We start from the raw sequence: 23,633 nt of genomic DNA on the forward strand, positions 1-23,633 counted from the left end.
AATTTAGGAACAGTAAATCGTATAATAGTAATCCATAGGTCAAAATGAAGCTTATAATAAGATGAATATAGATATACGCAGTCTAGTTACTTGGTAGTTAAACAACAAGAATATACATAGAATAATCGTCCATTAATAGGTCCCGGAAGTTAACCGTACTTATATCTTCGCTAGGATATAACAATAAGTATTTATACTGAATCAAAATATATAAATCCATTTAAAATAGAATTAATCATTGTTTAATTTCATTTATTTTCATCTTTTATTAAATATTTGTTTTATAGACTCATAGTTAATTATTATATGACCTGTGAACAAAGCTTTTATTGTGTTAGGTAGCATTCATCAACTTGTAATCTTTATTTTTTTCTATTATTTTCTGTTTCTATCGCATTATTATATTCATCATGATAACACACATTCCTTTTCTCCTAATGATAAACTAATTGAATTGAATTAGGTCGACTAAACTTGTTCATATTGTTTTATTTCAATTAAAACAACAACAACAAAGAAATCAGATTTATATACTAGTTGATTTATGAATGATTAAGCAAATATTTTAATTCTAATTATCGGTTGTTGTTTTTTTCTGTTATCAAATTTGAATAGATCATATAAAAAATTAGAATAGAAAATGATCTCTCTTTTTTATAATTAAAATATAATGAAAGTAAATATTTCTTTTTTGGAATATAGTTATCTATATGGACTAATATTAGTTGAAAAGCCATTGGTTGTTAGGGTCTTTACATTGATGTTTAGGACTTCAAATGATTAGTATGTTTTAGCGTATGTGGATCTCGTAGTGAATATCAACTATGGAATGCAGGTACATCCGGATGACGTGTCTCAAATAGGACGAAACGTGCGTGCTGGATTCCACTGCTAACTGCCATTCAGTAATTCTCAAGCTCAGATGTATTGAGTTGTAGACTTTTTAGGTCAGTAAAATATATAATTAATATCTATTCAGTTTAAGAGCCTTATCCTGAATTGTTACTTATTGATAGACTGAGGAGTTGAATTCAAAATACTCTAAAAAACACTTTCCAGGATTAGCTGGGAGCCAATAATGTAGGAAAACGGAAGCTGATTTGTGATATTTAGTTAATAATAACCGCGAAAAATAAGACTTACTGTTTGATATTATTTGTGAAGTCAAATACAGTCTATCAAAGTGTTTACATACCTTTACTTTATATTAGCTACACACAACAGAAAGCTGGATTTGGATGAAAAGCAATTTCATGCGTCCGCTTTCATTTAGATCTCTTTACTTTGTTTCCAGATTTTTATCTTTATTCATCTACTCTCGTCCTTTTCTTCCTCTTTAAATTAAACTGCCCAAAGACAGTAGGCGTTTCTCACCATAGTATCGCAGATCCCTTCCACATACTTTTTGAAAAGTCAGTAATATGTAAGAAATAGAAACTGGTTCGGCCTATTCTTCTACCGAGGTCCAGATCTCTAGTTTTCCAAAGTCATCATTCTCCCCTCGTTTCCTCCCTGCTGACCTTTACATACAACTCACTGTTTCTGCTCCAGTGTTCTCGATCTTAGTTTCAAAATTTTGTCTTATCATTTTACTTATCTGTGTTCCCAATAATCACTTTTTATCTTACTACTGACTATTCAAGCTCTTAATATCTGTATTTTCAGTTTCTTAGTGAGTATAACTTTTTGCTCTTTTACATTTTTAGCCTCTCTGTTACTATTTTTAGCACACTATTATTATTATTAACAAACATTATCACTTTGCTAAGAAAGCTCATACTCGTGATTGTACAGCTTAGAGAATGAATTTGTTAAAAAGAGAGCTCATTAGTGAACCATTTTTTATAGTTGCATAAACTCTTATCTTCCTTAATAATGATCATTATTTTTACTATTATTATTATGGTAGTAGTCGCCTTACTCAATATCACATTTATTGCAACGTGGAATCCACAGTATCCGTTACATCAGAACATATTTCACTCAAATATACTTATTTCACTTATTCTATCAATTTCACCTTTTATCAAATCCTAGTTCTACTTACAGTGACCTTTATTTAATCCACTGAAAAAATATCACACCATTCTCTTTCATCACGTAGTTATGACTTTGATTTTTATTTGTCTATATTTCTTATACTTTCGAGTTAGGTTGATGATTCATCTAGGAATTCTTATATCTGCTAGTATGAAGTGTACTTCATGAAATGTTGGATTTGTGTCCATTCATGAAATGTTTAAAAAGAAATATACAATCGCCCCGACTTCACTATTTAACACGTTATTCATCTGATAGACATTATCACATCGGGTCACTTTATACAAAGATTATTTTAATCAAACTTATTGACACATAACATACATTTGATGATAATATGAACACTTTTTGAAGCTTGACGTTAAATTCCATCATTGACTGATATCAGATTGAGAATTTTCGAAACAAAAGAGCATGAAATAGTTGTTTCACTCCAATATAAAATTCTCTCTGTGTACACCTAACTCTAAAGAAGATCGAATTCAGGCATTAAAAGTTGTGCGGTAGACACAACAGCTTTAAATTAGTGAGTTAGAATTCAGTCGCTAGTATATACAACTTCACAAAGTCTATATAACCAGACGATTACTTTCTGACTCCCGAAATGGTTGAACTTTTCCGCTCATCGTCCCACACTAGAACTTTTTGAGTATGTGTGAAAGATAATTGTGTATGATTATTATCAAAATAAAGTATTTGAGAAGACCGTCGAGTTGAATCACTAATTAGACAACTTTGAACACTTTTAAGCGATCAATGGTGGGTTTCACTCTCAGGTAAATCACCAAGACAAGTGTAATTTTATTGAGTTAATAAGCCACAAAACGAATAAAATTCACGTCGTAAATTTCATTGCTAAATATTACTAAAAATAAATGATCATGAGTCAATTGAAGCTAGACCATCATAGAAAACCTGAAAGTACTGGAAGGCCGTTTCATCCTATCCTGAGACTCTTCAGAAGTGCACATCCACGATCCCGCCTCGCGAGATTCGAACCGAGGACTTATCAGTCTTACGCGCGAGCACTTAACCTCTAGACCACTGAGCCGGCATCCAACGGTGTCTTCAGAGAGTTACTATCTCATAACAGACCCGGTTGAACTCCACTGGTCACTGCTTCTCACTAGAACTCCAGGAAATACCTCTTGAAGCGAGTCACTAGTGAACATATGTTGATTGATATCAGAAGGGGTTCGACTGACTCATGATCTCAACTATTGAAATTACTATAATATCGACAAAACCCCTTCTGATAAAAATAAGTGAGTTTAATGCAATTTTTCGATGCGCAACCACTGACTTGAGAATTTGCTGAGATGGATACATGTTTTGGTGTTAACAGCACTTCTGTATAATTATCTTCTAGAAATTTCCTTTCTAAGATCATTTCTCTATCTTTCGTTTTAATCGTCTATTTCAGAGTGCCCTTTTGATACATATCTTTAATCTGTTATATAAATTTATGAAGTTTTGTTATCTTGTTAATTAGTTTACACATATCAGTGGTTAGTTTAAGTTTTTTTATAGAAAAGTAATGAATTCACCACTTTTTGTTATCCAAGCCTGATACTTATTCATAAACATCGTGATGATAGTGGTTAATAAAGAAATCTTGGACCTATGTTTTATCCTATTCAAATTAGTTGCTTAAAGCTGGTAATCTGTGGTTGTCAATTTCTTCGAAGGACTGAAATGAACGACTTTTTCTGTTGAACAAAAATATCAACAATAGTAAATTAGAACAATTATTTCATTTATGACTAGCAGCCGAGTTTAAGATGCGCATATTGTCCTATTCGACACCCATCAAGTGAATATACCTACATCCTAATGTGAATGTTTGTACCTATGAGTCCAGCATAGATTGAAAAGTAGATATCAGATTCCACTGACACTCACAATCCAAATCTATTAAAACTCGTAACTAAAGGCAGTTTCGATGCAATCCTCCCAGAATATTTGACTAGCACTAGAGACTCGTTAGTTCCAGTTTTTAATATAAACAACAAGAAAACCTCAACTCTTATGTACATTTTACTAAAATTTTACAAAGCCTTTAAAACAAGTACTTTCAATCATTCTTACTAATGACCTATTATGCCATTCAACCTAAACATTATGCATAATTATTTTTAAAAAACAATAGTACAAAATTATAAACTCATCGATTCCAGTGCAATACAATACATCCCAATATCAAGTTGCAGTTTATTGTTTTGAATTAATGCTAATGCATTGCATATTATTGTCCATTGCTTTTACTAACATATGTTTGTCGAGTTATCAGTTAACGTTCTCTTTTGTTATCCTGTGTTCTAGATTCACATATGAAGAATGTTTTTTAACAATCTTCTCAACAACAAAAAGAACAATTTACCTTCAAACTGAACTCAAAATTACCGGCGTTTAGACGTTACATAACAGACAGACGAATGTAAAGGTTTTTATTCATCGTCAATTAACTACAAGATTTTATCATGTTCTTTACAACTAATTATTTATTGATTTTTAGTCTAATGGAAAACTATAAAACCGTCTTGCAGGAAAAATCATAAAAAGATCTAATTATATGCTACGAGTTTTTCATCTGCATCTTTTCTCTTAGCTATCCCTGATAGTAGTAAAATAGGTTAAAAACAATAAAAGTACTTCGTTAAAGAAGGGCATTTTTGAAATTTTAGTGATTCATTTTGGTCTTATCAGTTCTGGAACATTTTGTGTATAAAACCATCTTGTTGGTGTATTTGTCCCGTAAACGCTCTTAATTCACTCATTCAAAAAGGCAAAATTCATTACAATATGACTTTAACCAAAAGGTTGGTAGACACATGTTAAAACTGAAGATAGCTTTGATTGTTAGTGAAGAACCATTCAAAACCTAGGGATGACCTATTGACTTATTCACATTGGAATTAAATCGATTACTCATGATTAACGATTTAGACTTCGCAGATGATCTGGCTGTTCTATCACACACACAACAACAAATTCAGGAAAAGACGACCAATGTAGCAGCAGCCCAAGCAGCAGTAGGTATCAATATACACAAAGGGAAAACCAAGATTCTCTGATACAACACAGAATGCATCAATCAAATCACACTTGACGGAGAAGATTTGGAGGATGTAAAATCCTTTACATATCTCAGGGGCATAGTTGATGAATACAGTGGATTTGATGCAGATGTGAAGGTGCGGATCGGCAGAGCAAGAGCAACATATTTACAACCGGAGAACATCTGGGACTCAAAACAATTGTCAACCAATACCAAAGTCAGAATTTTTAATACAAATCTCAAGACAGTTCTACTGTATGGGGCGGAAACCTGGAGAACTACGAAAGCCATCATCCAGAAGATACAAGTGTTTATTAACAGTTGTCTATGCAAAATAATTCGGATCCGTTGGCCAGACACTATCAGCAACAACCTACAGTGGGAGACAAAAAAACAGATTTCAGTGGAGGAAGAAATCAGGAAGAAGCGCTGGATGTGGATAGGACACACATTGAGGAAATCACCCAAATGCGTCACAAGGCAAGCCCTCACATGTAATCCTGAAGGTCAGAGGAAAAGAAGAAGATCAAAGAACACATTACGTAGAGAAATGGAGACAGACATGAGAAGAATGAACAAACATTGGATAGAACTAGAAAGGAAGGCCCAGGATAGAGTGGGTTGGAGAATGCTGGTCGTCGGCCTATGCTTCATTGGGGGTAACAGGCGTAAGTAAGTAACACTAAATAGCGGTTGCGTTGTCTTGTGAAATCATAACGCTGGAAATACCGACTATGGTAATTCTCATCAAATGACTTAAAGGTATTATGCAGAACGTAAAACTCAAAAGTCCTGAGGTTTATATATATATATATATATATATATATATATATATAACTTGAAAATGAATTTATCCAGAAAAAATTATCTACGCTGAATTTTCATCTTTCAGTAGACTTGATTACAGTTATCCAGTTTCTTATCCAGCATATTTACAGTATAATATACCTAATAAAAAGCTGAATAGAAAATCATATTTAAATTGGGGATCTATAAAGCCACCAACGTCAATTTAATGACACAATCAACATTCAATGAAAGTTAACTTTTATGCATATTCATTAGCATTATGCAAATGAGATCGATAGTAACACATTTCTTTATATGTGCATCACGATTTTTAAAAAAAGATTGTACAAACGCCGAGAAAGACTTATTGACTAAATTAGATAACAATAATGAATTTTAAAAAATGCAGATTTTATTGATTTAATGTGTGCATATATGTATGTATTTCGGACAATGTGTGTGTAATTTATGACGGTCTAATGAACGCATTCGAATATACAAATGGCTACCATGTGAAATTTAAATACTTCATGAAATCAGTACAACAGAAGCAGACAATATTTTCAGTTGATTAGCAAACATTTTTTGTGAAAAGGAAAAGATAACAAAACTTGGACAAAGTCTGAAAGTTAAATAAAAAAACACACCTAATATCTGGGAAATATTGATCCATTTTGATGTTGTTTCTTCATAGAAAATGAACACAAGAGATCACAAAGATAAACAAAGAAAATCTGATGAACTGAGTTATGTAACTTCAAGAAGATTCAGTGTGAGATATGTAAAGTGTTTCGAGCATATAAACACTGGGGTCATAAAAACATGTAATCGAACCAAAGATTGACAGATTTATAAGTTACTTTACATTGAGAAAATTATTAGTGTAATAACATTATATTATAACAATCAAAGAACATTTAGTTCATTGAAGGAATCTTTTCGAATGTACGATTATATTTTGTAAGTCTAAAACCAATTTGTATGTTCTTAACTAACACTGTGACGATTCAACTTGATAATTTCGAATATATTGAACACTGAACAGATCTTTTATGGCAAATTATTTTATTATTTAAGCGTTTATTAAATTGAGAATTTATTAACTCTTAAAAAAAGAAAGTTATGAAACATTGAAAATTCAGTTTTCCACTTGTTGCAATATAACAAATATATAATTTACACGACAAATCTATATGTCGATGAGGCGTGACTAGAAAATGGGTCACATAGATACTCATATGTAAAGTTTATAAAACATAATATTTAATTAAACAGAACACTAAATGTAATTAGCCTAAAAAGTAGAATAAAGTATACATGATATAAACGACAACCAAGGATCCTTAGAATGTTATTTAGATTCGAGGACAACTTATTTTACATTATGAAGTAGATCCTTGACGTTATAAAGCAAATTTTCCCACTATCTTTTTTACAGGATCTAATCAAACACTTTGTGAAGTCGATATAAATATGTACATTATATTGGAAAAGCTGTAATAATTTACTACTTATTATCTTTGTTTATCATGTGATCACTCATTTCTATTATCAATGTTCTAGGATGTCCTTATCCATATAATATGTATTTACAACATTTTATGTGATCCTTCAACTTGATTCTGATCTTTGCTTCCTCATGCTGATATATGTTCACAAAAACTTTCAACTACGTTATCTTCTGTAAGTATTTTAACTTCTTTCGTAATTTGGATTTTAAAATACTGCAAGTTGTAAATAATTGATGAGAAACAGGTGATATAAAATTAATTCATATTAATCTGTTCAAATAGTTGTTCCTACCTTTTCTCGAAGTTAGTTCTCACTTTCAAATGTAATCCTCTTTGAAATGAAATCAATAATACTTATTGCTTATTATTATGTTCTGTTGTCATTACTTAGCTTCAACGTTGATTTTATAACTACATATTAATCACTTTCAGTTCTGTCACGTAAAGACTGTTAATTATGCAAGGAAAGTTGGTGAGTTCAATAAATAGTACAAGGTTAATTTACAAAAAAAATAATACAGCGTGACCGAAAAAGCAATGGACGGAAATACTAAAAAATATTTTAAAAAATTACGGAAGACTAAAGTCGCAGTGAAACCATTACTGATTACATTTCCCCAGTAGTCTTCTCATTCATCCTGATGCTAATTTAGTTCAAAAAGAAAATAAACATTAAGCTTAATTTTCATCAGTCAGCTACAACGTTGGACCAGGCATATTTATGCATCCGTCCAAGTCGCCATACCTCGTTAGCACAACAAGATGAACACAGCTACAGTCTTCTGGCTATTAAATGTGTGATTTTTCTTCCTATCATTGGTTTCTACTCCGGACTTAGTGAGTGTAACTGCATGTAATTTTATTGAATAAAGTATTATCTAGTGTTAATCTGGTTCTCTATTTTCGGTCATGAATATTAGTTCTGATACAACGTGATTAGTCTTATTAATGTATTATCATAATATACGCGAGAAAGAAAAAATATTTTAAACATCCGTTATATAAAAAATTACAACTATAACAAACAGACATCCATCTCAAAAAAAAGATAAGAAAAAACTAAGAAGAGCTTCTATAAAGAACGACTGAGTAGAAAAGATATTCCTCAACTAAAGCTGATTTTTGGAGACTGTTTTATAAAACATAGTTTCACTCACCATATCCGATGAGTCAGAAGTGTTAATATTGAGTCAAGTGCATGAGTTCAATACTGCTGAGTATGATGTGGTCTTATTTGATACACAGAATGTAACAAGAAAAGCAACGTTAATTAAATTCGGATCCGTTGCTCAACCTCAGTATTGACTTTTTTAATTTAAATCCAAAAGTAATCAAACAAAAAAGATCTCGTGTTTTAAATGTAAGATGATTTTGTTTGGGGTAGTGCTTATATGATGATGGACTTGTCTAGTCAGTCAGTCAGCTACAACGTAGGACCAGGCACACATATGCATCGGTCCAAGTTGCCATACCTCGTTAGCACAACAAGATGAACACTGGATTCATAGAAATAGTTAATTTAATGGTGGTAGTATATAAAAGATAGGTTGTATATAAGGATATAGTATAGGAAGGAAGAACGTTATGAAGCAATTTTAATCTTAAGGTTTAAGGGAAGATAAAGAGTGTATACACCTACGCTATTGTGATCGATCTGAGCCATGTCACCTAGAGTCTCCAACCATTGGTCACGATAGTTACGCGGACTCCAACCAGGTAGTCTGCATCTACCAACATGGCTCAGACTAGAAGTTAGTGACTTCAAGCACTGATGTCACGTTTTGGTTTGGCCGCCCCTAACTCTTTTCCAACCATCCCCTACACTAGTCAGCATAGAGCGTCGTGGTAATCAGTGTTCAGGCATACGTAACACGTGGCCCAACCATTTCAGTCGATGAAGATTCATTATCTCGTCAACTGATTTATCATCATTTCCTAATACCCTGTGTCTAACCTCACCATTACTTACCCGGTTATTCCAGCAGATGCGAGCAATATTTCTAAGACATCTGTTGTCAAATACTAGTAACTTACGAGTATCTTCTACTCCTAAGGGCCACGTTTCGCAGCCGTAAAGTAAAACAGAGCGGACTGCTGCGCAGTATACTCGTCCCTTAATTGATAGACGGATATCTCGTCTTCGCCATAGGTGACGTAAGTTGGCAAAAGGGCGAGACTAAACTTTATGGACGACCTTTGAACGAATCTTAAAAGACCTTGAGAAATATTAGCCAATCAGAAGACAGTTAGTATACAGTGAAAATATATTATACAAAACTAAAAAAATAAAGCGGATACTGCTCTTTTACATGGCTCAAAAACTTCTCAGGGTCAGAAGTTCTGAAATCATAGTGCATACGGTACATGAACTCATCCATATGGCTCCATAGTAGTCGATCTCTGGAGCCATGATATGGTCTCAAAAATTCTTTTAGCCTCGACCACATAGCTTCAATGTTGTTGGTATGGTTTAGGTTTATGGTTAGGTTTAGGGTCTTAACCTTAATCGTGATCGAGCGAAAAAAAGTTATTTGAGTATCACAGTTACAAGTATAGGAACTTCTTAATAATCACTTCTCTTGTAGACGCTGAATTATCACGTCTTCTCTAAAATCCGCTGTAAACCGATCGTACGTAAGCATCAGGTGCCAAACTTAGCGCCGTGACCTTGAAAACCCGCGAAAGCTTTTGATTGGCTCGTCCATAATGTTTAGTCCCGCCGGCAAAAGCTTAATTTTCATAGCACATAAGGAGTATCTTTCAGTCTTTTTTCGTTATTGCGATTTTCATAAATATACAATGTAAGAAAACTGGTCAAACATTATTCAAATAAGTATGCATACATCTCTAAAAAGAAGAGTTGTAAAAATAATCAATATACTCAACAATTGATTGGGATTTTGTTGCTTTCTCGTTAATCTCCATGTAAGTGGTCTGATCTTAACATGAAGCGACTGATGAAGTTTTAATAAGCTGAATATCACATGCTGAGATTAAGAAAAGTGAAAATAATTCAGATTGATTACTATTATAATATACGCTAACCAAAATATTTCAAATATATTTATTATTTTCTTCAAGTAATTAACAAGATACACAAAAATAGTAACTATAATGGATTGTAACTAAGTCAAGCAGGTCACACGTACACGCAAAAGTATGCCATAACTATTCATTCGTTTTCCTTTATCGCGACACAAGGAGAAAACAACATCGAGGAACGAGGTACATAACACACTTTTATTTTATGTAAAAAACAAATCGTAAGAAAACAATTCTAAAAATCATAAATGTTATTATTAATATTAGATCAGAACAAGAGAAACGATAAACTAGTGAATAAAATTCGGAAGCAAATTTTCATCTTTTTTCTTACGACAGAAAACCAAAAGTAAGAAATGAAAAACAATACAAAACGAACAACAAAAGCAAAGGTGAAAGTACACATGAGGGCATTATATATATATATATATATATATATATATATATATATATATATATATATATATACAAAAAAAACAAATCATCGTAACATATAGCACAATTAATTAAGAATAGCTAAAGACAAGAAGGAAGTAACAACAGGAGCATATGATGAAGTACTGCATTAACTACTTATTAATAGTCATCTGATGATATAAATAGTATGTGCTAAGTGTGTATGAGTGTGTGTATGCGTAAGTGTTGTCATGTTTATAAGTGTTGAAAATCTAAAATACGAAAAAGGTAAACAAAGAATATGGAGATGATGATCCGTGTAGATGAAACCGCGTGCTGATAATGGTCACTTGACATTCATTTCATGCGACATATAAAGAGAGAAGAAAAGAAGAAATATATCAAACAAAAGCTAGTTAGCTATTAAATGCGCTCGACAAATAGGCAGCAGAATACGACCAAGGGAACGGTTATTATTCATTACATTTAGAAGAGATGATATGGATAAGGTATTAGTTGGGCGGTGACAGTGGCTACAACGGATGTGAGGATTGGTTGACTACCAACAGGAAAAGTCTTAGTTTATTTATAATCTGAAATATAATAAGAACAATGATCGTAAGTAAATAATGATATAAATAAGTAAAAGGCAATGTAATTTGATCGGTTCATTGTGAAAGTTGTGCAAACAATGAGATAAATGAAGAACCTTGTCTAAGATGGATCAGTCCAAATCGTAACTAGTTGGCAACAGTACACAAAGTCAAAATTAATAGAAAAGTCAGTGAAACGAAAAGTGCAATAAACTGAAAAATGCAAATGTAAGGAAAACATCAATCATGTTGGTATGGAAATTAAAGCAATCCAAAATGAAATATTTAGACAGATAATAATAATTGAAAGATTTTATCGAGATAATCAGGCGTAAAAGTGTTTTATCATTCTTATTCTTACATCATTAATGTTAACAAACCATCATTTGACAGCATTGTTTACATCTTATTATAGATCACTGTCACGTAAACTATAAGATGAAGAAATAATAACAACCTAATTTAAATGTTACAACTTCATTGTTATTGAGAGTATTCCCAAATTTATGTTCATATACTCTTAACTTACTGTGACAATGAGCAAGAAGAGTGTATTTCCCGTACTCTTTTGTTTCATTTTTTCGTGATTGGTAGAATTAAAATATGAACAAGCTATTTTTCTCTATTAGAAGGTTTTGTGGAGATTTTAGTATTTTTATATAGTTGAAATCCTGAGTCAATTGAAGCTAGTCAGTGCTTTCAGGTTTTCCATGGTGGTCTAGCTTCAATTGACTCAGGATTTCAACTATATAAAACCATTTTTCTCTGTTGTTCAAGATTAATTGTTAATGTTGAATTCAAACGTTTTGTAAATGATGCTTGAATTTACTTAGCGGCAAAGGTTGAGACTGTTCTTAAGTAAGCCACAGAATGCATTAAAATGCTGTTTCTAACCACTATGTTATGCCTGTATATAACATTTTATAGCTCCTTGTCTTTTTTCACTCATCCATATGCAAAGTGAAACCTGGCACAAGTTGCCATACTCCATCAACTCAGGGGAAATCACAGAGTAGTAAAAGTAGTGACAGTAATATCTCTTGTTGGGATAGTAGGACTTAACAATTTCGCGTAAATGACTTACCCACACTTTTTATTTTAACTTTAATCACTAACTTTAACTTTTTATGATTATTGTTTCAGGTAGTTAACCTAACAGCTAACAGTCTGCTATTAGGTATATTTCAAATTTTACACAAAACTGTAGTGTAACTGATAGGAGTTTTCTCGCTTACTCTATGTTTTTTAAATCGGAAAATAGGACATTCAGTGGATATAACTCGGAAATTTGATAATAAATGGAGTGATGACTTAGCGGCTAATGCGTCTGAATTTTCGTCATTAAGTTGCATGTTTGAGCCCTACTCTACCTACTTTGGGTTAAGAAACAGGATAGCATCACTAGCAGTCAAAGTTTGCTTGAAACCAAGTACTCAAATTAATTGGTCAACTGGTGAAGTTGATGACAACATTAATTTATTAATAACTTATTATTAGTGTTTTATTAGGGAGTAGTACCATTTTCTTCATCAAAAGATAAGGTCTTACTGTGGTGTATGCTACTTATATCCATCAACATAAGTAGTATGTAACACCAATCGGAAGTGGAAAAGTTGGTAGCAAAAGGCTAAGAAGATCGGGTTGAAGAGGATAGAAGGGAAAATAGGAAGGGATTGTAAAGTTGAAGAATCATACAGAATGTGAAGGACAAATGATGGAAATTTGCAAATGAAGTATTCAGTTTATGGTTCTTTTATTTTACCAAGATACTCTGTAATATTGTATTAAAATACATTGGTTATCCCCACCCGTGTTCTCGTTCACAACAGTACTACTGGATTTGTTGAGGATAAAAAAACTGGTCCAACAAAAGAAACCCTTATTACACATATACTCTTAAATTTTCCAGTAAGGACTTCATGAGTAACATTGGAGCGGTATTCTTCATACTACACCAATAGCTGGACCTTTCAATTTATTCAGCCGGTTTCCCAGGGACGTTTTAGATGCAAGAAATGAATATCTCAATTAGTATAATAAAGCCACCTTAAAATCAACCAATTAAGAGAGTCACATTTCCGTTATAATCAAGCGGATGTGAAACGGTCTATCTTCCAACAACTCAGCGCGTATGGGGTCTTTACAGTAAATGAAGCATATCAATTTAAAAAGATCATCATTCACTCTGAAAACAATATCCGGAGTAGAAAATCTCTGAATCTTTATTCTAAGTATTCAAAGTGTTATAATTCCACAAACTCCTCATCTTGTCAAAATAGTATACTATGTATCAAAGACGTAACCATTATATAACAAACCTAGTCAGGAATTCAAAGACCACAGCTATTACTTTGATGTGGTGATCCGGTCCTTGTATTTTGATGGCTTAATGGAGCCATATTGGCTAGAATATCAATGTTTTAGGTTCTATTTGCCAAGTATGTAACTTAAAGAGCAGCAAACGTAGAGTCTGACGGAGAAGTTGTACCGCTAAGGGCAGAAGTATGCACTTCCTTTAAACAACCAATGTCTTCAAAGATATTGACTTACCGCAACAAGAGGAAGAGTTAGAAGAGATTGGTCTGAAAGAAGAATCCCCACAAAAAGGGATCTAAGTTGCTGATGATAAAGCATCGAAAGTACGGAGCTAACACAACAAAAAGTACATTTTAAAGGTTTGGGAAACCAAAAATCGACAACCACCCACACACTCCCAACAACGATCAAGGTTTTATTGACTAGGTTAAAAGCTATGCCGAACCAATGATACAATGTAGCGATGTTGAAAGAACTGATAACTAGTGTAGAATATCCATCGGAGAATTGAAATTCAGAGAGTAACAAAAATAACGACAATATTTTCGTGCTGATCTCGAAGAACTTGACGAATTATCTTTGGTACGGAGAAATCAACAGTACGATTCAGTATTGATCTTACATAACAAAGTAAATAACAGAATAATAAACTTCACAAAGGCCATATCTTCCATGTAGGAACCGATATAACAATACAGTTCCTTAGGCCATGATAGGTAGTGGTTTCCAAACTTGTGGAGACACAATTAAAATAACAAGCACTACTATCATTTGAAGGGCATATTAGAGGTACGGTCGGTCGACTGCTTAGACAAAGGTCTGTCCACTCTACATAATTGATGATAATCCACCTAAGAAATAGCGATTAGACTGTTATAAGAATGATACTATGGTAATTTTTGTCAGTTTTGTCGACGGAATAATTCATCAGTTTAGACTGTTCAGTACGAAGTGTCATACTACCATACTAGATCCAAAAGTTCAGTAACGATATATGAAGTTTACCACTTACTATAAAGGTTAAACCACATAAATATTATGACGTAAAGTCACGCAGTCTTTTGGATTTGTAGCACGTTCAAATTGCAATCAAAGTTAGAAACATAACGGCTATTAACTCAAAAACATTCATATCAGCCGACTTGGTGAATTCATGCTTCTTGAAATCTATGGAATTTGCAAGTTATAGTAAAATCAACTAACATGACAAGTCAAAAATACGGACTGAAATTTAACATTAAAAAAACTAACCTGGTGTTTGTAATCAAATAACAGGAAAAAGTAATTTACGGGAACAACAGTGAAAGTTATGCTTCAAATCAGAAGACCAATTGGATAAAATAAAGGAAATACGATTAGTTGTCGAGAGAAATTTTATTTTGTTAAGATGATTGCAACATAGAACGAAGACTGCCAGGGTTAACAGGAGGAGGTGGTGGTGGTGGTGGAGGCAACGGTAAACTGAGATCTAGACGAGGTGATTCTGACTTTAGATTGCTCAAGTGAGTTGAATGGCGCATAACAACGTGAGTTGTTTTACAAGGCTCATGTAACACAGGATTAGGATCCAAAAGCGAGTTCCTTTTGGTTGACTTTGTTATAGTTGTTAACATTGATGATTGAGTGGTAAAAGTAAGTGAAACTGTAGGGCTGATACATAAACTTGATGGAGTCAAAGGACCAGATGATGCTGAAGTGTTGTTGTTACTTGACAGATTAGGTAAATCAATCAATCTTAAGTGCACTGGTAGAGATTGTTGGTCCAGACGAAAAGAATTGCACACCTTTAAGGACAGGACAAAGTGTATATTTAAGTGTGTAAAATAGGACACACTGTAAACAAAAAATATTGACAAAATGTCAAGCCTATCTAGATTTAGACTTATAGATAAAGGTTTGTAAAGTATTACGTCTAAATTACAAGCGGAACTATTACGATGTGTGATTAACCTTTAAATCGGTTGTTCAAAAAAATGTAGGAACTGACCCCTCTTCCAACTGCTTATGATAAGTCTATTTTCGGCATACTTATATGTTTATTAAGAATAAAAAGTAGGACAGTAAACCGTCACGTATCAAGGATTTCATCTTGTAAGACAGGTAACAAGAAGAATAGTTTTGAAATTAAGACAGTACATTGTTCATTATCCTAACATCTGTTTATAAATTTGCATACAGTGTCATCAGTAATTTTGTTCTTCATTACCTGCTATGTTTGTGTGATAATCTTGTACCGATAAAGTGGTCTGATTCGCCTAAAATTTCAACATGTCCAGTATTGCTTCTTCAAAAATATGGGTATATTTTAACATTGTCAATTCACTGTAGCCCCAACCTTTAACCGTAGTAAGGAGACTAAAAATCCGATTGTTTACGTAATGCTTTCGGTTAAGAAACATTGCTTATTATATATATGTCTATGTACGGTTAGGCGCTCATTTGAATTTTAAGGCAATGTATGGTATATTTTCCTTTAATCGTAGTAGGATAAAATTCAACCTGTATTAATTTGACGCCAAATGTGTAGTTACCAAGCAATGAATACACGTCTGTCCCCACTTATGACGAAACAAATTGGGATATACTGTAATGTCTTGTCAAGATTCTTGAGTCATTAAAGTGGTTTCTACCAATAATTCCCGAGTAACTTTATCTTGCATATTAATGGACAACTAAAATACACCTGCCCATTAAAACCTATTTAATATTTGATAGGTACACATCGGTAATTCGTAATGACAATGAGCTACCTGTTGTCCAGACACAGTGACATAGGTATCATCGTTAGCCAAAACTTAAAGAACACAGCGCATTCTCGTGGGTTAGCGGCCAAAAGTTTCGGAATCCCTTTTTATTTGTGGAGCTTTTAGCCATATTGATACTGAAAACTTTCTAATTTTGTATATAGCGTTCGTTCGTTCTAAACTCGTGTATTGAATAGAAGCGATATCCCCTATCTAAAAAACAGAGAGCTGCTGGAAAAAGCCCGAAAAACCGCAGTCTAAGCTGATTTTTATAATCGCAATGTTAAAGTAAGATTATATATGAGGTAGTTACATGAATTTACAGTGTATGGACAAGTGATATGATGATACATTTAGGTTGAAATATAAAGTGGTACATAAAACAAGCGGATTGGAACAGGCAAGTTTACAGAGGAACTTACATTATTATCGGAATTTTCTGAGCTACCCATGTGTGCAATGTGTCGAAAGTTTATCGGATTACCTATGGAATACCGGTCAACTTTTATCCGTCTCTAAAACCCTGGAAATGAATTAAAGAGGATCTTACAGCAGCTGGAGAGTTTGGAATGCAACAAAGCATCTTAATCTTTAAAGTACCGATCAATCGAGTTACATGAAAAACAGACACTACATTGACGATTTACAAACATAGCGCGTATGAGTTGTAGGTCAAACATTTGGTGAAGTAAAAAATATATCGACACATAGCATGAGATCTATGATTTTCAGTTTAATTGCCCAAAACTCATCTTCAACTACGATATAGATTCTCAAAAGATGTATTATTTAAAACTCTAGTCAGCTATACTTTTACTGTAATGTTTTTGTTGAAGCTCAAATGGTTCAAATGGTTTTGGACGGAATAGAAGTTCTCGATTAAGGAGCTTCTGTGTCTAGTAGCAGTGGATTACCAATACCTCTTGGCAGAAACCTAAGTATATTAACGGCAAAAGGAGGAAACGAAATTGGTAAACCGTAGTAGGATACTATCCTTAGTCCTTAAGAATATGTCAAGTTTTCTCTTTAAGGATTTCTGGAAAGTCGTTTGGACTAGCTCAGCCGGCAGTGAATTCCGGAATTTAACTACTCTTTGGGATTAGAAGTTGTGTCTACAGTCCCTTCATCTGTGTTGTGTCTACAGTTTCTGGGTGTTACCCCTTAGGTTTGTATTGGTACTAAGGTTAAATTGGTGTTTAAGGGGATGTCTAGAAGTGTTAAGGATGCTGAAAGCCATTAGGTCAACTCTAAGATGCCTGAACTCTAATGGTTAAAGGTTAAATGATTGGGGACGCTTTTTATAGAGCTTGAATTTGAGTCCCCGAAATTATTCTGTTGATCGCCGTTGGATACGTAACAGAGTGTCCTTCTCCTTTTGGAGTGAATGAGGAAATACTATGTTTCTGTACTCTAGGTGGGGACAAATAAAACTGTTGAAGATTACGTGTTGAGTTTTTCCGCCGGGATGGCCGAAAATGCGCACGGTTTGCTTGAAAAGCATTTTTGTCACAGTAAGCGTACGACTTCAAATTGTGGGGTATCAACACTCCTAAATCTTTTTCAACTCGGGATACTTCAAGAGAGGAGTTTCCTAAGTTAAAACTATAGTCTGCAACATGTCGCAGATGCACTACTTCACACTTTGAAGTATTGATGGTATGTCCGTTGTCGTCTGCCCAACTTTGAAGTCGAGTCAGATCCTCCTGAAGTGCCAGTACATCCTCTTGGTTGCGTATCTGTCTCCAAAGTTTCATATCATCAGCAAAAAGCAATAAGTCAGACGATACTTGCTGTGGAAGATCGTTTATATAAATCAAGAAGAGAAGAGATCCTATTATTGAGCCCTGGGGGACTCCATTAGGACATTCCATAGCCTGAGAGAAAGCGAAGTTAACCCTGACCTTAAATTGTTGATTTTTTAGATATGAAGCGAGTCAGCCAATTAGTGGTGGTTTGATACACAATCTTTTGAGCTTATTGATAGGACATATATGGTTGACCCTATCAAAAGCTTTTGAGAAGTCCAGGTAGATAATGTCAACCTTCTCTTTCCTATCAAGGATGGCCGTCCATCTGTCCACCGCAGTCAGCAGGTTGGTTATACAAGAATGACCCTTCCCGAAACCATGCTGTTTGAGTGAAAAGAAGTTTAAGGATAATAACTTGTCGTGTATACCGTCGCATATCAGGGACTACATAATTTTTGAAGGTATGAAGAGAAGGGCCACCGTTCGGTAGCTGCGTCTATCTCCTTCGAAAATTGGTGTGTTTTGAGCCAGCTTTCAAGTTTCCGGTAGTTTGCCTCGACTTAGCGAGCATGAGAACATCACGCGAAGCGGTGCTGCCAGGATTGAAGCTGCTTCCCTCAGTTTGGCATAATGAACCCTATCCGGACCAGTAGAAGTGTCTTTTCTTAGGTGTTTCAGTCTCCAGTACACCAAGTCTGCGCTCAGATTCACTTCGGAAATTCCTGCGCAGTTTCAGATGAAGCTTTCATCAATATAGTTAATGTAGGACGATTGAAATGTCTAAGAGTATTGTTCAGCCAAAATTTTAGCAGCATCGCCGTTGCCTTTGGTCGGGCGTTAGGGTTTAACAGTTGGGAAACTCTAGTTTTGGCTTTGTCAAAGAGAGGCTGAGTCATGGAGTAAGCTTTTCGGATTGGAGACAAATTTATTGATAAGGTTTACCTGGTACTGAAGCCTGATTTCTCCTACTAACCTTGTGAATATGAATCTGTATTGCATGTACGCGCCGTTGTGACAGTTCGTTTGTATTCTGCCCAACAGTGCCTTTTATGGCTTAGCAAACGAAGAGTGAAGTTTTTAATGACTGTAGTTTGCCTGTAGATTTTGGGTGCCGTTTGAGGAATAGACTGCCTTGTAAAACATCAGAGTGTTTACAGTAAGAAATCTCAATGAGCATCCACATTCCAGCGACTGATGTTGGTGGGATATCTTAGCTCAGTCTTGCCGATAAAGCTAAAGGCTATAACGGCGTGATCGCTTCTCCCCAGCTGAGCCAGAATTGAAGGGTTGTCAAATAGGAATTCTTCATTTGTAAATACCCAATCTAAGTGCGATGGCGTCTGACTGTTTCTCCAACGACTTGCCGACTTTACGTTTTCAAATAATCCCAGATCCTTAATGAGGTTGAAAACCAAGCCGCAAAAGAGTTTTCATTTCCAATATACGTACGTTCCGCGAAATTGACTTTTGGAGGTTTGAAGTCTCCTAGAATCAGGATATCAGTGAATCCGAGACGGGCAAAGCGGGCTAACCCTTCCAGCATGCGGTTGTCGTACTCGATATCTGCAGTGCGCTTCCTACGGATGACTCCAACTGGACACCTCAAGGTGGCAGACAATCTTACTGTTATAACTTGTCACCAGTTGTTATATCTTGTGACCTGCGCGCCCTGTTATTGTATAACGTGATAATATCGCTAATTATAGAGCAGTGAATTGTCGATCGGACCAATGACACGTGAAACCCTTACGAGCAATCTAGAGCACTTGTTGGTCATGCTTTCTGCCTAGCCCAACCAGTCAAGTCCAGAACACCAATAACAGCCTCTGTGGTATGAATCATTCATTTCAAGCATACCGGGTTTATATACCAAACAGACAGACCACATCGTACCATAAATAGGAAAACAACATTTGTACAAGATTTAGCCACATGTAGCTGTGTGGGAGACGGTAATTAATAGACTGAACATAACTCAAGAATGGTAAATCGTATAATGATAGCCAACGGGTCAAGATAAATCTCATAATAGGAGGCACACGAATATGAATAGTTCACTTACTTAACAATTATACAATGAAAATATATGTATCATATTGGTCCATAAATAGTTCTCAAAAGTTACCATTTATAATTCTTATCCAGACATAACACTTACTGAGAACCAAACGGATTCATCAAGATCGATAAATTTTTGGTTGTGGACTCGATGTACCTCCAGGCAAGATAGTAAGTATAAGGCTACTCCACTCCCAATCCCTGTTTTCATGTCATTGAGAAACAAAGACACCCAGGTATTGTTAGCCTCTAGTTCGTAAAGGGAGTAGACATCCAAGTTGCAGATATTCCTATTAGATGAGCATTATTAGCATTACTGAGTTCACGTAGCTTATCCATTTTATTAGGTAAATTCGCGGCGTTCATATATGAGCAGTTTTCAATTTGAAACGCGCGAGCTCCTCCTTCCTGATTATCTTCATAAGCCTTATGTGAATGGACGGATAGCCTACCTATACACGATTTTCAGAGTTGGTAACCCCTATCCTTTTCACGTCTTTTTATGATCACGAGAGTCCACAAATGGAATGATCAGCTCCAACTTGCCTTTACGCTTGATTCTGACATCTTGTGGCCTATCTGGATTCATATAGATCCTAGTTGGCAACCGACGTCAGTTGGTACGAAATGCATCCAGAGCTGCAGCCGACATATGAGAGGATGTGAAAGTTGTCTTCACCAGCCGGGGTCTAGGAGCACCATCCTTATTGGCTAGTCTCACCACTTGTTAAGTCAGTATATTTTTGAGCTTCAAAAACTGTTAATGAATCTCCATTCTCAAATATTAGAGTTTGTGTGGTCAGGGTTCATATTTTCCGGACCCCTTGCACAATGATGTTTCTTCCGCGAGATTCTCTAGGGATTTTCCGGATAAGATCCCACTCAGAATGCGGTATATCAGGCAATATTCTTACATTCCTGTATGATTTCAGTAAGTGACTAGCTAGTAGGATATCCTCCACGTCGTAGCACTAATGAGCGATACACGATTTTTGATGCTTGGAGTCCTTCGTAAGAGTGAGCCGTGTGACCGTCAAATGCTCTATTTTGAGAAGTTCGAGTTCTTTGTTTAACATTTCTGAGAGCATTCTGTCATGCTTGTCCTGCAAACTGAGGGGAAGGTCGGGGCTGTCTTTAAAGTTCATGATTATGAGAGAATTATCACGAACCGCTATTGTTTTCCCAGTTTTTGGTTACATTCAGTTTGGGGAACTAGTTGTTTGGAGGTTGAGAAGTGTTTTCGATTTCTACGCCCTCTGCAGACCAAATGGATATTCTTGGGGGTAGACTGTGAGGCCAAACTACCAGTTGTCTTCGCCACAATACTTGGGATGTAAAGCTTTTTAGACAATGACGCCCGTTCCTTTTTAACTTTGTCAACGAGGTCCAATCACCTACCGAGTTCTTGAGGACCGCCATTGCACTCAGAGGTCCTATGCTGGAAGACCCAAGTCTGCTGAGGTAGTCTACGATCCGACCTACTGAGTCCGTTGTAGGCAGTTACTATGAAATTTGTGCATGCTTCCTGGAACCAACCTCTTCTAATGTCTCACTGCACACCAGATGAAACAGCAAAGCGGCATCCGTGTCGTTCGCATGAATTCTTCATGACTATACTGACGTAAACTGTTAACAGTTCACCAAAAACGGGCAAAAATGGATAAAAAAGGATTACGATAAACCAAAACTAGCCTTTAGGTGAAAAACTGAAAAAAGAATCGAATGGTAAGCTGAGGCAAAACCACAGTTAACTATAAAGCTGAGGAGAACTCAAAAAGAAAAGTAATCTACCGAACATGTAACTCAGGAGATTCTTTAGATCAGAAATGGTACTTTTGTTGCGTAAAAACACAGCAAACATTTGAGCAATGCAAATCACGTTAGGACCAAAATTCCCGCCCGCAAAGCGGCAATTGAAATGCCACTGAACCCTAGAGAAACCATCATTCAGCTAGATCACCCGATGTCGAACAGTTTTTCTAGCTTATGAATGGCAAGGACGATCAACGGGGATCAATCAACTACATGCTATGGACGGGTGTGGATGGGCGATCTAACTATGGGTCGGGTTTCCGACTACTAAATGATTTTTAGGATAGGAGGTCATTCAACCTGTATTAATTCTTACAACTTGTAGTACCGAAAAGTTCCAACCTCACTTTGAGTATACCAACGTAAGTTCCTGATATTACGTGTTCTAGTAGGGAAGTTCAAAAATTTACTGCGCGATGGGGAAATAGGAACTACAGACCTCAACGATTTCATTTTGGTTTTTGAACTTTCTTACAATGACCAGTCTTAGATAAAAGGGAAGTTTAAGACATTTCAATACCAGGATCACCGTTCAGTATACAGTAAGCCAGTATTACGTCACCCTTCAAGCTGCAGTAAAATAACGGGAATAAGTTGAGTCGTTTCAATCCAACTTTATGAGAAAGGCCAGTAAGACCTTTTTCATTCTCTGTCCTTCAATGTTAAAAAGTCGTTCTCGCATACCCGGCTCATACTTAGAACAAGGACTCCCACCTTGAATCACACATTTCAAACGTGACGCAAATTGGGTTATACAAACTGAAGAATACCGCTCGAAAATTCAATCTTCTAGCGGGTTTTGCACATATGTTTGTGTTAAAATATTCACACCACACTACCTGAATCACTATGTTTTGATGTACTCGAGAGAATAAGCCCATCATATTCGGCCATTTCGCAGATTACACATATCTTAGTTCGAAATTCCGGTAATTATCGGCATTACAGAGACTTGTAGTAACAATTACATAGTTCTAGACCGTCACCACAAAGTACAAAACCTATGTATTTCCGAAGTTAGATGGCAGAAAAGTGAATGTCTAGGAATTGATGAAAAATAGAAAAGCGCGACATAGACAATGCAGGATAACTATTTAGACTTCATGATTCTGTCGAGAAGAAGAAGTAACCGCAAATATAACCCTTTTATCTTTATATAAGACACATAACTCTGATAGTACATATGAATTAATTTTTTTCAAATGCCTTTACAAAACAGTGTGTAGGCAAAAAGTAAGACTTCCCTGGTAGTAGCTGTATAGCGTGGCATGTGAGAGCATTTCCAGAGGTAGAGCTCAGTCTCCTCTCACTCGTCCGTACTAGGGAATCGGAGGGCGCCTACGTCTACTACCCTCATAGAGGAACACAATCCGCCTACCCGCATTCAACATCGAACTCTGTCCTCGGCATTCCTTTCCACTTGTTTCCAAGTGCTATTCATCCTTTCGGTGTTGGCTTACAATTCCCAGCGCAATACGTTCTCTGGTCATCCTCTTTTCTTTTTCCCTTCAGCTACTCACAATAGA

The 23,633-nt window shown here is 35.3% G+C and overlaps 1 protein-coding gene across 1 annotated transcript; it reads right to left on the reverse strand.

Moving 5' to 3' along the window:
• Positions 1-10,878: 10,878 nt before the first annotated feature.
• Positions 10,879-17,137, reverse strand: Smp_060080 (hypothetical protein). The gene is made up of 4 exons (XM_018793883.1): positions 17,040-17,137; positions 16,912-17,004; positions 14,997-15,529; positions 10,879-11,429 (listed from the first exon to the last, which is right to left on the reverse strand). Exons 1-3 carry the CDS (start codon positions 17,070-17,072, stop codon positions 15,128-15,130), a joined length of 528 nt encoding a protein of 175 aa, XP_018648351.1. The 5' UTR covers positions 17,073-17,137; the 3' UTR covers positions 10,879-11,429; positions 14,997-15,127.
• Positions 17,138-23,633: the final 6,496 nt, after the last annotated feature.

Source organism: Schistosoma mansoni, chromosome 1 (genome assembly GCF_000237925.1).
Source record: "Schistosoma mansoni strain Puerto Rico chromosome 1, complete genome".
Lineage (NCBI taxonomy): Eukaryota > Metazoa > Platyhelminthes > Trematoda > Strigeidida > Schistosomatidae > Schistosoma > Schistosoma mansoni.

Bases quoted from the DNA above. Each gene is read 5' to 3' on its own strand.
- Smp_060080 (XM_018793883.1), bottom strand. From the start codon at position 17,072: ATGCTTTGTTGCATTCCAAACTCTCCAGCTGCT. The intron at 17,005-17,039 runs GTAAGATCCTCT...CCAGGGTTTTAG, and splicing joins TTCCAAACTCTCCAGCTGCT to AGACGGATAAAAGTTGACCG. The intron at 15,530-16,911 runs GTAAGTTCCTCT...CTGTCCTTAAAG, and splicing joins CAGAAAATTCCGATAATAAT to GTGTGCAATTCTTTTCGTCT.